General features: G+C 35.3%; 1 protein-coding gene across 1 annotated transcript in view; it reads left to right on the top strand.

Annotated features, from left to right (window-relative positions):
• The window catches only part of DOK6 (docking protein 6), a 392,119-nt gene that overhangs the window by 154,178 nt on the left and 225,117 nt on the right, over nt 1–12,824 (top strand). Inside the window, exon 3 of the mRNA XM_029220785.1 lies at nt 8,343–8,457. Within this exon, the coding sequence (XP_029076618.1) occupies nt 8,343–8,457 (115 nt within the window). The remainder of the gene's footprint in view (nt 1–8,342; nt 8,458–12,824) is intronic.

Below are 12,824 nucleotides of genomic sequence, written 5' to 3'. Positions count from 1 at the left end.
GTTTGTTCTCTATGTCTTTGTCTCTATTTCTGCTTTGCAAATAAGATTATACCATTTTTCTAGATTACACTTATATGCCTTAATATACAATATTTGTTTTTCTCTTTCTGACTTACCTCATAAGTTATACATAGAAGTATGCCCTCCCTTTCAGAACATATAGCCCAGCGCAGCTGTATGCTATCCTCTTCTTTATCTTTAGTCTTTTCTTCTCTCATCAAGTATGAAAGAAATAATCACTTAACACATGCCTACTGGTCTTCACCGTGAAAAGCATATAGTCAAAATGCAAAAAAAAATCCTATGTTGAAGTCTAGTTATATAAAGAATTAATAAATAAATGACATGAATTAGTAAAGGAACAACTCAATAATTTACTTACTGAGTCCAGTGTAAGAACACAACCAGGTTTCATAATGAGTCAAGGAGCCATCTAAATTCAACTCAAGCTGTCAAGGTCTTGAGAAACATCCCACCCCTCCATCACCAACAGGGATAAGTTATTAACCATGCATGAGTCATTCAGGAGAGACTAAGGGAGGCTTGCCATTGGTCTTGATGAATGATTGTGAGCTTGACAGGAAGACGAAGGAACCGGGAACCCCAGGAAGATTATTCTGTGAAAGACTACATAACCTTTCAATAGCATGTTTCTATTCAGGAAAATTGAAGGATTTTGTATATGGCTGGAACTTAACTTGTGTTCAAAGTTGGTGTAGAGAAAGATGAGTTTAGATGTACAGGTAGGAACTGAGTCATTAAAGTTGTCAAGTCCTTGCTAAGGAGTGAGAACTTAATTTTGAGGTGTTATTAAATGGTTTTAAGGCCGTGAGGGGCAGCATCAAATGTTTGGATTAACAATATTAGTCTACGATCAGTGTGAACAAGATAATGGAAGATGAAGAGTATGACAGCTGACGGAAAAATAATGGAAATATTTAAGATGAGAAAGAGTGAGAGTCTGGATGAGTAGTGAAGTTGTGGAAGGGAAGGAGTAAGAGAGCTCATGAAGTAGACTTTGACAGAGTTTTATGACAGAGCAGGTGTTGTGGGCCTGGGACAAAGCTATATTTGGAGCAGTGGATCTCAGAGTGGCCCATGAAGACAACACTCTTTCCATCATAGTACTAATATATTACTTGTCATTTTCACTTTGTTTTGGTACAAAGGCAATAATAGGTAAAACTGCAGCACAAATCAAGGCAATGGCTCCAAACAATAGTAGTAGTTACTGTATTCTTTTTTAAAAGGTAAAATTTGTATATATTTAAGGTGTACACCATGCTGCTTTGGTATACATATACATAGTAAAATGATGACTAGAGTCAAGCTAATTCACATAGCCATCTCCTCACATAGTTAACCTTGTGTGTGTGTGTCTGTGTGTGTCTGTGTGGTGAGAGCACCTGAAATCTGGTCACAATACAATACATAATACAATATAGTATTATTAACTATAGTCATCATGCTGTACATTAGATCTCTAGACTTAACACCCTACATACCTGCAACTAGGTATCCTTTCACCAATATTTCCCACTTTCCACACCATTAGCTACTATTCTGCTCTGCTTCTATGTATTCAACTTTTTTAGATTCCACAAGTGAGATCATACAGTGTTTTACTTTCTCTGTCTGGCTTATTTCACTTAGCATAGTGTCCTCCAAGTTCATGTGTGATGTCACAAATGGCCAGATCTCTTTCTTTTAGCGCTGAATAATATTCATATTTTATATGTTATATGTATATCACAACTTATTCATTGACAGACACTTACATTGTTTCCCTATCTTGGCTATTGTGGATAATGCGGCAGTGAACATGGGATCGCAGATATCTCTTTGATGTACTGATTTCATTTCCTTTGGGTATATGCCCAGAAGAGGGATTGATGGATCATGTGGTAGTTCTATTTTTAATTTTTGAGGAACATCCATACTGTTTTCCATAGTGGCTGTACCAGTTTAGATTTCCACTACCAGTGTACCACGGCTCCCTTTGCTCTACATCCTCTCCAACACTTATCTTTTAACTTTTTGATAACAGCCCTCCTAATAGGTATGAGGTGATATCTCCTTATGGTTTTGATTTGCATTTCCCTAATGATTAGTGATGTTGGACACCTTTTTCATGTTGGTTGGCCATTTGTGTGTCTTCTTTGGAAAAGCATCTATTAGGTCCTTTGCCCTTGTTTTAATTAGGTTATTTGGTTTTGTTTTGTTTTTAGCTATTGAGTATTGTACATGTATTCCTTATATGTTTGGGATATTAATCTTTTTTTTTTAAGATGTTGGGGGTAGGAGTTTATTAATTAATTTATTTATTTTTGCTGTGTTGGGTCTTCATTTCTGTGCGAGGGCCTTCTCTAGTTCTGGCCAGCGGGGGCCACTCTTCATCACTTTGTGCGGGCCTCTCATTATTGCAGCCTCTCTTGTTGCAGAGCACAGGCTCCAGACGCGCAGGCTCAGTAGTTGTGGCTCACAGGCTTAGTTGCTCCGCAGCATGTGGGATCTTCCCAGACCAGGGCTCGAACCCGTGTCCCCTGCATTGGCAGTCAGATTCTCAACCACTGCGCCACCAGGGGAGCCCTGGGATATTAATCTTTTATCAAATATATGGTTTATGAATATTTTCTCCCAATCTGTAGGTTGCCTTTTCATTTCATTGATTCCTTCCTTTGCTGTGCAGAAACTTTTTAAAAAACAGAAGTAGATGAATTACTTCCAAACACTGGCCTTTTATGAGGCCAGCATCACCTTGATACCAAAGGCAAGCAAAGACAAAGAAACCACAAGAAAAGAAAGGTCAATATCTCTGTGGATGCAAAAATCCACAATAAAATACTAGCAAACTGAATTCAACAGCACATCAAAAAGATTATACATAACGACAAAGTGGGACTTATCCCTGGGATGCAAAGTTGGTTTAACATATGCACATCAATCAATCAATGCAATACTCGACATTAAAAAATGAAAGATAAAAAACATGTGATCATCTCAATGGCTGCAGAAAAAGTATTTGACAAAGTCAAAAATCCATTCATAATTTTTAAAAAAACCTCTCAACAAAATAGGTACAGAAGAAAATTTCCTCAACAAAATAAAGCCCATTTATGAAAGGCCCACAGCTAACATCATAATCAATGGAGGAAAACTGAAAGCTTTTACTCTAAGATCTGGTAAAGACAAGGATGCCAACTCTCACCACTTCTATTCAAAATAGTAATGGAAGTAATAGAAAGAGCAGTAAGATAAGAAAGAGAAATAAAAGGCATCAAAATCAGAAAGGAAGAAGTAAAATTATTGCTTTTTGCAGATGACATGATCCTATATGTGGAAAACCTAAAGACTCCATAAAAAATGTTAGAAATAATAAATGAATCAGTAAAGCTGTAGGATAAAAAGTCAACATACAAAAATCAGTTGCATTTTTTTATACCAGTGATGATATCTCCAAAAAGGAAATCAAGAAAACAATCCCATTTACAATAGTATCAAAAAAATGAAATACTTAAGAATAAATTTAACTAAGGAGGTAAAAGACCTGTACACTGAAAACTATTACACACTGATGAAAAAAATTGAAGCAGGTATACATAGAAATATCCTGTGTTCATAGACTGAAGAATTAATATTGTTAAAACATCAATACTTCCCAAAGCAATATACAATATTCAGTCCATCGCTATCAAAATTCCAAAGGCATTTTTCACAGAATTAGAAAAACCAATTCTAAAATTTGTATCAAACCACAAAAGTCCTTGAAGAGCCAAAGCAATCTTGAGAAAGCTTTAGGCAGTCACACTTCCTCATTTAAAATTATATTACAAAGCTATAGTAATCAAAACAGTATGATAATGGCATAGAAGTAGACAAAGATACCAGTGGAACAGAATAGAGAGCCCAGAAATTTTATATATATATATATATATATATATATATATATATATTTCATCAACTAATTTTCAACAAGAGTGCCAAGGAGAGACAATGGGAAAGGGATAGTGTCATCAATAATTGTTGCTGGGAAAACTGGATATGCACATGCAAAAGAATGAAATTGGAACCTTCTCTTACACCTTACACAAAAATCAACTCAAAATGGATTAAAGACTTAAATGTAAGACCCAAAACAATAAAATTCCTAGGAAAACATAGGGGAAAATCTCCTTGACATTGGTTTTGACAATTATTTTTTTGGATATGACACCAAAGGCTTAAGCAAAGCAGTAAAAATAAATGCAGCTAAAGTCATTGTATCCTTTACCATCATATATTCACCCAAATAAGCAAATGAACAAAAAAAACGTATTTCAATTGTATTTTCATTTTACTTAGGAATCATATTGATGAAACAATAAAAATAACTTTATTAAATCTAGACCTTTAAGTACAACTTTTTAATACTGTATGTGAAAAAATGGTAAGAACCCATAAAACACATCTGCTACATACTGACATGAAATGATTATCTCCGGGGGAGCACTTGTGTGATTGTTGAAATTACAAGCAAACTGGCAAAAAAATTTTTTCACAGAACACCTATTTTAATGAAAGTGTGATTGACAGAAAAAATATGGTTGTTCAGACTTGGGTAATTCTCAGACATTTTCTCAAAAATGAACTAAATGAGCCTGTCTTCAAAGAAAACAATTGACAGTATTTATTAACAGAGCTAAATTTTAAGTTTTCAGATGAAAATTAAAATTTGGGCACCTACTGTGTCTGCATTCTTGAGCTTAACAACTTCTCAAAACTTACAGACTTTTTTTGGGGAAACCAAGGGTGATATTGATGAATTTTTTATATTGATAATGAAATATGTTGACAGTTATAAGATCTTCATAACTCAGTGAACCAGTGTTTTACCCAAAATCAGTCAAAGGTGAAAAGAGACCTATGGATTTTAATGCAACAGAGTGTAAAACGTGTATGACACTATGTCAGACCCCCCGTGGTAATAACTTTTAAAAGGAATATGTCAACTTTGGAGACAGAATTGAAGAGTATCTACAGTTGGCTGAAAATGCTCTTAAACTACTCTTCCCTTTTGCAACTTCATGTCTGTGTGAGGACTTATTTTCTGTATATACGTAATCAAAACCATGTATCTGAATTCAGAAGCAGAAATGAGTATCAAGCTGTCTTCTCTTAAGCCAGATATTGAGTTTTGCAAAAATGTAAAAACATTAACACTCTTTGCCTATTTAAGAAAATTTTTAAAATTTTAAAATAGTATTTGTGTTATCATAAAATGGTTTATTATTACTTTTAAACATATTAATAAAAAATTTTGAATACTTTATAAGTACTAATATTTCTTATTGTTATCATTAATAGATATAAGCCACATAAACAAAATAGGGCAGGAGAGTAAGGTTGTAAGTTGTCTATATACTTTTTTAACTTATGCTTTAAAATCCAGGTTTTTTTGTAACATTGATTGGTACAGGTGACCAATCCACAAATTGGTTACAGAAATACAGGCTTTCTTCTTCTGTGTTTGTTTGGCTATCACAAGGTTTATCACCATCATTTGTAATATTATCGCCCCAACTATGTTATGAAGTCCTACAGACCTACAGAAAAATATTATGTGTTTTTTCTTTGAACACTCTACCTCTGACTCTTATCACTATGAATTCCTTGGGGATTGCTCCTTGAAATAAAAATTAAATAACACCAGGTAGCAAAGTCATCATTTAGGTATGTTTATATTTAGGCTTTACTTCTATCACTTATTAGACCTCAATATTTTAAATTATTGACTGTGGCATTTATTGACTTAGACTTGAACAACCAGAATTATTTTCAAGTAATTTTTCCTTTAATTAAATTCTGTTGATTTCATATTTAAAGTAATTATTTTAATGTTTTATTATTAAACTTTAAAATTTTGTCCTTTTATAGCAATATGAAAAATCAATATCTCAGATATATGGATTGAATTGTTAATTGATGTAATAATTTCTTGATATATTTAATGAAATGCTCTAGGACTTCACAATCTTAATAAAAGTTCATAATTACTTTTATGTCACATTGTTAGGTTTTAGACTAATAAAAACATTTTTATTTTAAAACATTTAAAGACATTCTTTTAAAAATTGTCTTCATGTAAAAAAATACAAATAGTTTTGTACTGGATGGTAAAATCATATAGTACTGAGAGTGAAAAGTGAGGACAGGAGACTCAAGTATATCTTGACGTAAATTGTTATGATTTTAAATATTTTTAAAATATATTTTGAATTAAAGATATATCAAATTCCAAAGGTATACCAACTCCTTAGAAAATCTTCTAAGTATGATTTTGGTACCTTCTGGTATGATTTTGTAACATTTTATAATCTAGTATAACACTTGAATTTCCTAACCAAGACAATCTGAGAAGTGGAATTTTATGCTCCTCATGAGTATTTTGCTTTCTGGCATCTCTTCATTGTGTTAGGGCACACACTGAAGTGGGTGGCATCGCACTATTGATCAACAACAAAAAGCCTTGCACCGTTGTGGAAACCAGTGTAACAATGTCTGCTTGAAGAGGTTCTCTGCATTTCTAAATGTAAATTTTACAGAAGAGCAAACACTTTGAACTACATCATCTGTCAGATTGCCTAAGGCACTAAAGTTAGATCTCTAGTGCTTGCTGCATTTTGCTAGGGTATTTATTAATTTGTTCTGTTGATTTTTTGTGATGAAGTGACAAAAAAAGATGTAATCTACAATATCTGTTCTAATATTCTTTTATATTTGTAAATAAACATATTTAGAAAGACCTTTGAGCAGAATAGTAAATGTTTTTATGATATTGTTTGGTACAACTAGATATTATATATAATGTACATAGCAGCATATCACTTCATGCTCACCTGACATAAATTGCATCAGTTCTTAAGCAACACATAATCTTCATTGCTTTTAGTCTCTATTTAATTTTATTAAGATCATTTGTTTATTTAAAATTAATAACACTTGAAAATAATATCTTTTTTTAAAATCTTTAACTTACTATGTTAGAAAAAAATTTGGCTTAAATATTACTTGAGTCAGTTATCAAATCATTTAAACATTCAAGAATTTATCATTGAGAACATGCTTTAATGTACTTTAAATATAATATGCAAATCATTGTTCCAAAAATAATTCTCATCTTTCTCCCCAGAGTATTAGACCTCAGACATTGTAAGATATTAGTGTCTAATTATTCTTTACTGGAAGGGAAAATGAGTATTTCCAAATAGATAGGTAGGTAGGTAGATAGATAGATAGATATAGTATATGTATAATTCACAAATGAATACATATAGGTGTTTATATATATGCATATATATGAAGCAAGTAATTTTTAGTTTATTTAACTTAAAATCACTTATCGTACCCATTTTAATTTTGCATGTTAATCTTAAATGAGATAATGACGAGGAGAGAGAAAAAAACAAATATGAAGAGAAGATATATTAAAATGAATTTTCCTGCAATGTAGAATGTAGACAGTAGACTGTAAACTCATTGTGACAAAGAACAAAAGGGCCCCTATGGACAGCCTACACAGCAACACTGAGTGATAAGCATGTTATTTTACGAGGCTAGAAGTCTAGACCACTACAGATTTTAAAAGGAAATATGACAAAAAACATAAAGCTCAACAAGTAGCCACATAGTTTTATTTTACAGATATTATGTGTCATCAGTACAATTTTTAGCTATGAATTGGTCATTTAAACTGTTTTTATACTAGTATATCCTAATCAACATCAGAGGTATCATCTTCACAAATGGAGGAGCAAAATTTTTTAAATATATAAGTATATCTGTTTATCTTTCTTCACTTAGAACACTAGTTAGTGATTGATAGCGCTTCTAGGATGGCATTGTGAATCATAAATGGAATTAAATCATTTCCCTTCATCAAAACCCTTCATTTTCAGTTAAAATGTGTGATAAAGTGAAAGCATTGAACATTGATCAAGTCAAAACTGGTACCCTTGTTAAAGACAAGGTAAATACCCAGTTTCTGCCCACTCTAGCCATCCTTTCCCACCTATGGTTAGGGAGGACTGAGAAACACTTGTTAAGCTCACAGTCCAGAGGCACAGGCTCGCTAAAGACTGAGACCTAATGACAGGACTGTGGAACACGTCCCTTCGCCCACACCTGACCACCACATGACTAAAGGCCTATTTACAGCAGTTCCTTTTACCTAGTACATCATACCTGGCTACCAAGTAAAAATAGCCATTGGAAAGTGGCTTAAGACAGTAATAACTGATCATTTTGTGTAAGCACCTATATATAGCATGTACTGTACACTAAGTTAAAAATATTTTTCTTTCAAGGTAACTGAACTGCACAACATCAAAAATATAACCAGGCTGCCTCGAGAGACAAAGAAGCATGCAGTGGCAATTATCTTTCATGATGAAACGTCAAAGACATTTGCCTGTGAGTCAGGTAAGCAATTATAGCCTTGTCTCCAGCTTGAAGATATGGAATTGCTTCTGAGACAATAGCCCAGATGGATTAAGATCTACCACTGAATAGGATGGCTTATTGTGATGAGAATGTGCTGTGGAAGGCTTTAGTAAGAAGCTCAGTGTATCTATTTCTACAGATGTTTGGGGTGCTTGTTTATTATGTGTCGGGCTTTTGCTCCCAGGTGGTCTGAGGACTCTTGAGGTTTCCTTTCAAGCTCGGAGAATTAAATAAACAAGGCCGGTGAGAAGCTGTTAGGGCAAGCGCGTGCTGTGTGTTCTGGTCCTTGCTGAGTGTGCAGCTGGAGGCAGTTGGTAGCACGATAACAGTGCTGCTGTGCAGGAGTGTGGCACGGCACAGCCGCGGTCCCCAAACATTTCAAAACAGAACTTTGAGTGATTGGTTGCCTTCATGGATTCTCAGTATTACAATGAAATACCTTTCAGATTGAACTTCAGCATCCCAGCTCATAAAACACTCTGGCATTATTGAGTCACAAGGCAGGTTATTGTTGGAACTTGCAGTGTTTTTGATTTTGGAATCCCTGTGCTGTGTAATATATTAGTTGGCTTATTTAAAGATTTTGCTCAGGGAAATGGTGTATTCATTTTATAATGCATGGAAGCAAAAAGCACTAAGGGTTTGAAAGATGTGAATTTCAAATAATAGATGAGTCTTTTGGAGAAGCTTTGTTGAGTAATTTTTAAAAGGGAGTGAAGTTTCTGTATTTATGGTTAAAGTTTATAGGTATATTTATTACCGGGTTATGTTATTCAAAAACATAAAGTCACTTTGCCTAAATAAATTGCTCATACCTCTTCACCTACACTTATCTTAGCTTTGCTCAATTGAATTAGAATGTATCAAAGTGTTCCTCTTTCCTTGAATGCCTTTATTCCTTTTATGTACCTTGCTTCACTAGTCATCTGACCTCATTCCATCATTAAAAATTGTCTTTTGGGGGCTTCCCTGGTGGCGCAGTGGTTGAGAGTCCGCCTGCCGATGCAGGGGACACGGGTTCGTGCCCCAGTCTGGGAGGATCCCACATGCCGCGGAGCGGCTGGGCCCGTGAGCCATGGCCGCTGAGCCTGCGCGTCCGGAGCCTGTGCTCCGCAACGGGAGAGGCCACAGCAGTGAGAGGCCCGCGTACCGCAAAAAAAAAAAAAAAACCCAAAAAATGTCTGTTTGGCGGTTGCATAGAAGTCTGTTAACTGGTAATATAAATCCCCATGTGGTAATAGAACCCATCCCAAACTTGCTGGTATCATATATTAATATTCAAAAGTATCTGTGCCTTCTTGTTCATTGTCTACAACTGCACAAGCTCACTTTTCTCTGAGCTCTTAAATAATGTTGCATATTAAAACTAACAACAACCAGAGGAGGACCTTCAAGATGGCAGAGGAGTAAGATGTGGAGATCACCTTCCTGCCCACAAATACATCAAAAATACGTCTACATGTGGAACAACTCCTACAGAAGACCTACTGAATGCCGGCAGAAGATCTTAGACTTCCCAAAAGCCGTGTGGCTGACAGGGTCTTGGTGCTCCGGCTGGGGGTCAGACCTGAGCCTCTGAGGTGTGAGAGTCGAGTTCAGGACATTGGACCACCAGAGACCTCCTGGTCCCATGTAATATCAAACAGCGAGAGCCCTCCCAGAGATCTCTGTCTCAATGCTAAGACCCAGCTCCACTCAATGACCAGCAAGCTACAGTGCTGGACACCCTATGCCAAACAACTAGCAAGACAGGAACACAACCCCACCCATTAGCAGAGAGACTGCCTAAAATCATAATAAGTTCACAGACACCTAAAACACAGCACTGGACGTGGTCCTGCCCACCAGAAAGACAAGATCCAGCCTCATCTACCAGAACACAGGCACTAGTCCCCTCCACCAGGAAACTTACACAGCCCACTGAACCAACCTTACCCACGGGGGCAGACACAAAAAACAATGGTAACTACAAACCTGCAGCCTGTGAAAAGGAGACCCCAAACACAGTAAATTAAGCAAAATGAGAAGACAGAGAAACACAAAGCAGATGAAGGAGCAAGGTAAAAACCCACCAGACTAAACAAATGAAGAGGAAATAGGCAGTCTAGCTGAAAAAGAATTCAGAGTAATGATAGTAAAGATGATCCAAAATCTTAGAAATAGAATCGACAAAATGCAAGAACATTTAACAAGGACCTAAAAGAACTAAAGAGCAAACAAACAATGATGAACAACACAATAAATGAAATTTAAAATTCTCTAGAAGGAATCAATACCAGAATAACTGAGGCAGAAGAACAAATAAGTGACCTGGAAGATAAAATAGTGGAAATAATTACCACAGAGCAGAATAAAGAAAAATGAATGAAGAGAATTGAGGACAGTTCTCAGAGACCTCTGGAACAACATTAAACACAGCAACGTTCGAATTGTAGGGGTCCCAAAAGAAGAAGAGAAAAAGAAAGGGACTGAGAAACTATTTGAAGAGATTATAGTTGAAAACTTCCCTAACATGGGAAAGGAAATAGTCAAGTATAGGAGGCACAGAGAGTACCATACAGGATAAACCCAAAGAGAAGTACGCTAGGACATATATTAATCAAACTATCAAAAACTAAATACAAAGAAAAAATATTAAAGGCAGCAAGGGAAAAGCAACAAAGAGCATACAAGGGAATCCCCATATGTTAAAAGGTGATCTTTCAGCACAAACCCTGCAAGCCAGAAGAGAGTGGCAGTACATATTTAAAGTGATGAAAGGAGAAAACCTACAACCAAGATTACTCGACCTGGCAAGGATCTCATTCAGATTTGACAGAGAAATCAAAAGATTTACAGACAAGCAAAAGCTAAGAGAATTCAGCACCACCAAACCAGCTTTACAACAAATGCTAAAGGAACTTCTCTAAGCAGGAAACAGAAGTGAAGAGAAAGACCCACAAAAGTGACCCCAAATCAATTAAGAAAATGGTAATAGGAACATACATATCAATAATCACCTTGAATGTAAATGGATTAAATGCTCCAACCAAAAGACATAGACTGGCTGAATGGATACAAAAACAAGACGTGTATATATGCTGTCTACAAGAGACCCACTTCTGACCTAGGGACACATACAGACTGAAAGTGAGGGGATGGAAAAAGATATTCCATGCAAATGGAAGTCAAAAGAAAGCTGGAGTAGCAATTCTCATATCAGACAAAACAGACTTTAAATAAAAGACTCTTACAAGAGACAAAGAAGGACACTGCGTAATGATCAAAGGATCAAACTAAGAAGAATTTATAACAGTTGTAAATATTTATACACCCAACATAGCAGCACCTCAATACATAAGACAAATGCTAACAGCCATAAAAGGGGAAATCAACAGTAACACAATCATAGTAGGGGACTTTAACACCCGAGTTTCACCAATGCAGAGATCATCCAAAATGAAAAATAAGGAAACACAAGCTTTAAATGACACACACACACATTAAACATGATGGACTTAATTGATATTCATAGGACATTCCATCCAAAAATAACAGAATACACTTTCTTCTCAAGTGCTTATGGAACATTCTCTGGGATAGATCATATCTTGGATCACAAATCGAGCCTTAGTAAATTTAAGAAAACTGAAATCTTATCAAGTATCTTTGCCAATCACAATGCTATGAGGCTACATATCAATTACAGGGAAAAAAACTGTTAAAAATACAAAGACATGGAGGCTAAACAATACACTACTAAATACCCAATAGATCACTGAAGAAATCAAGGATGAAATAAAAAAAATACCTAGAAACAAATGACAGTGAAAACACGATGCCCCAAAACCTATGGGATGCAGCAAAAAGCAGTTCTAAGAGGGAAATTTATAGCAATACAATCCAACCTCAAGAAACAAGAAAAATCTCAAATGAACAGCCTAACCTCACACCTAAAGCAGTTAGAGAAAGAAGAACAAAAAGACCCCAAAGTTAACAGAAGGAAAGAAATCATAAAGATCAGATCACAAATAAATGAAAAAAAAATGAAGGAAACAATAGCAAAGGTCAGTAAAAGTAAAAGCTGGTTCTTTGAGAAGATAAACAAAACTGACAAACCATTAGCCAGGCTCATCAAGAAGAAAATGGAGAGGACTCAAATCAACAGAATTAGAAATGAAAAAGGAGAAGTAACAACTGACACTGCAGAAATACAAAGGATCATGAGAGAGTACTACAAGCAACTCTATGCCAATAAAATGGGCAACCTGGAAGAAATGGACAAATTCTTAGAAAAGCACAACCCTCCAAGACTGAACTAGGAAGAAATAGAAAATATAAACAGATCAATCACAAGCACTGAAATT

The sequence above is a fragment of the Monodon monoceros genome, unplaced genomic scaffold (genome assembly GCF_005190385.1).
Source record: "Monodon monoceros isolate NGI ecotype Baffin Bay Population unplaced genomic scaffold, NGI_Narwhal_1 Super_Scaffold_1, whole genome shotgun sequence".
NCBI classification, from domain to species: Eukaryota; Metazoa; Chordata; class Mammalia; order Artiodactyla; family Monodontidae; genus Monodon; species Monodon monoceros.
This window is presented reverse-complemented; position numbering and strand designations above follow the sequence as displayed.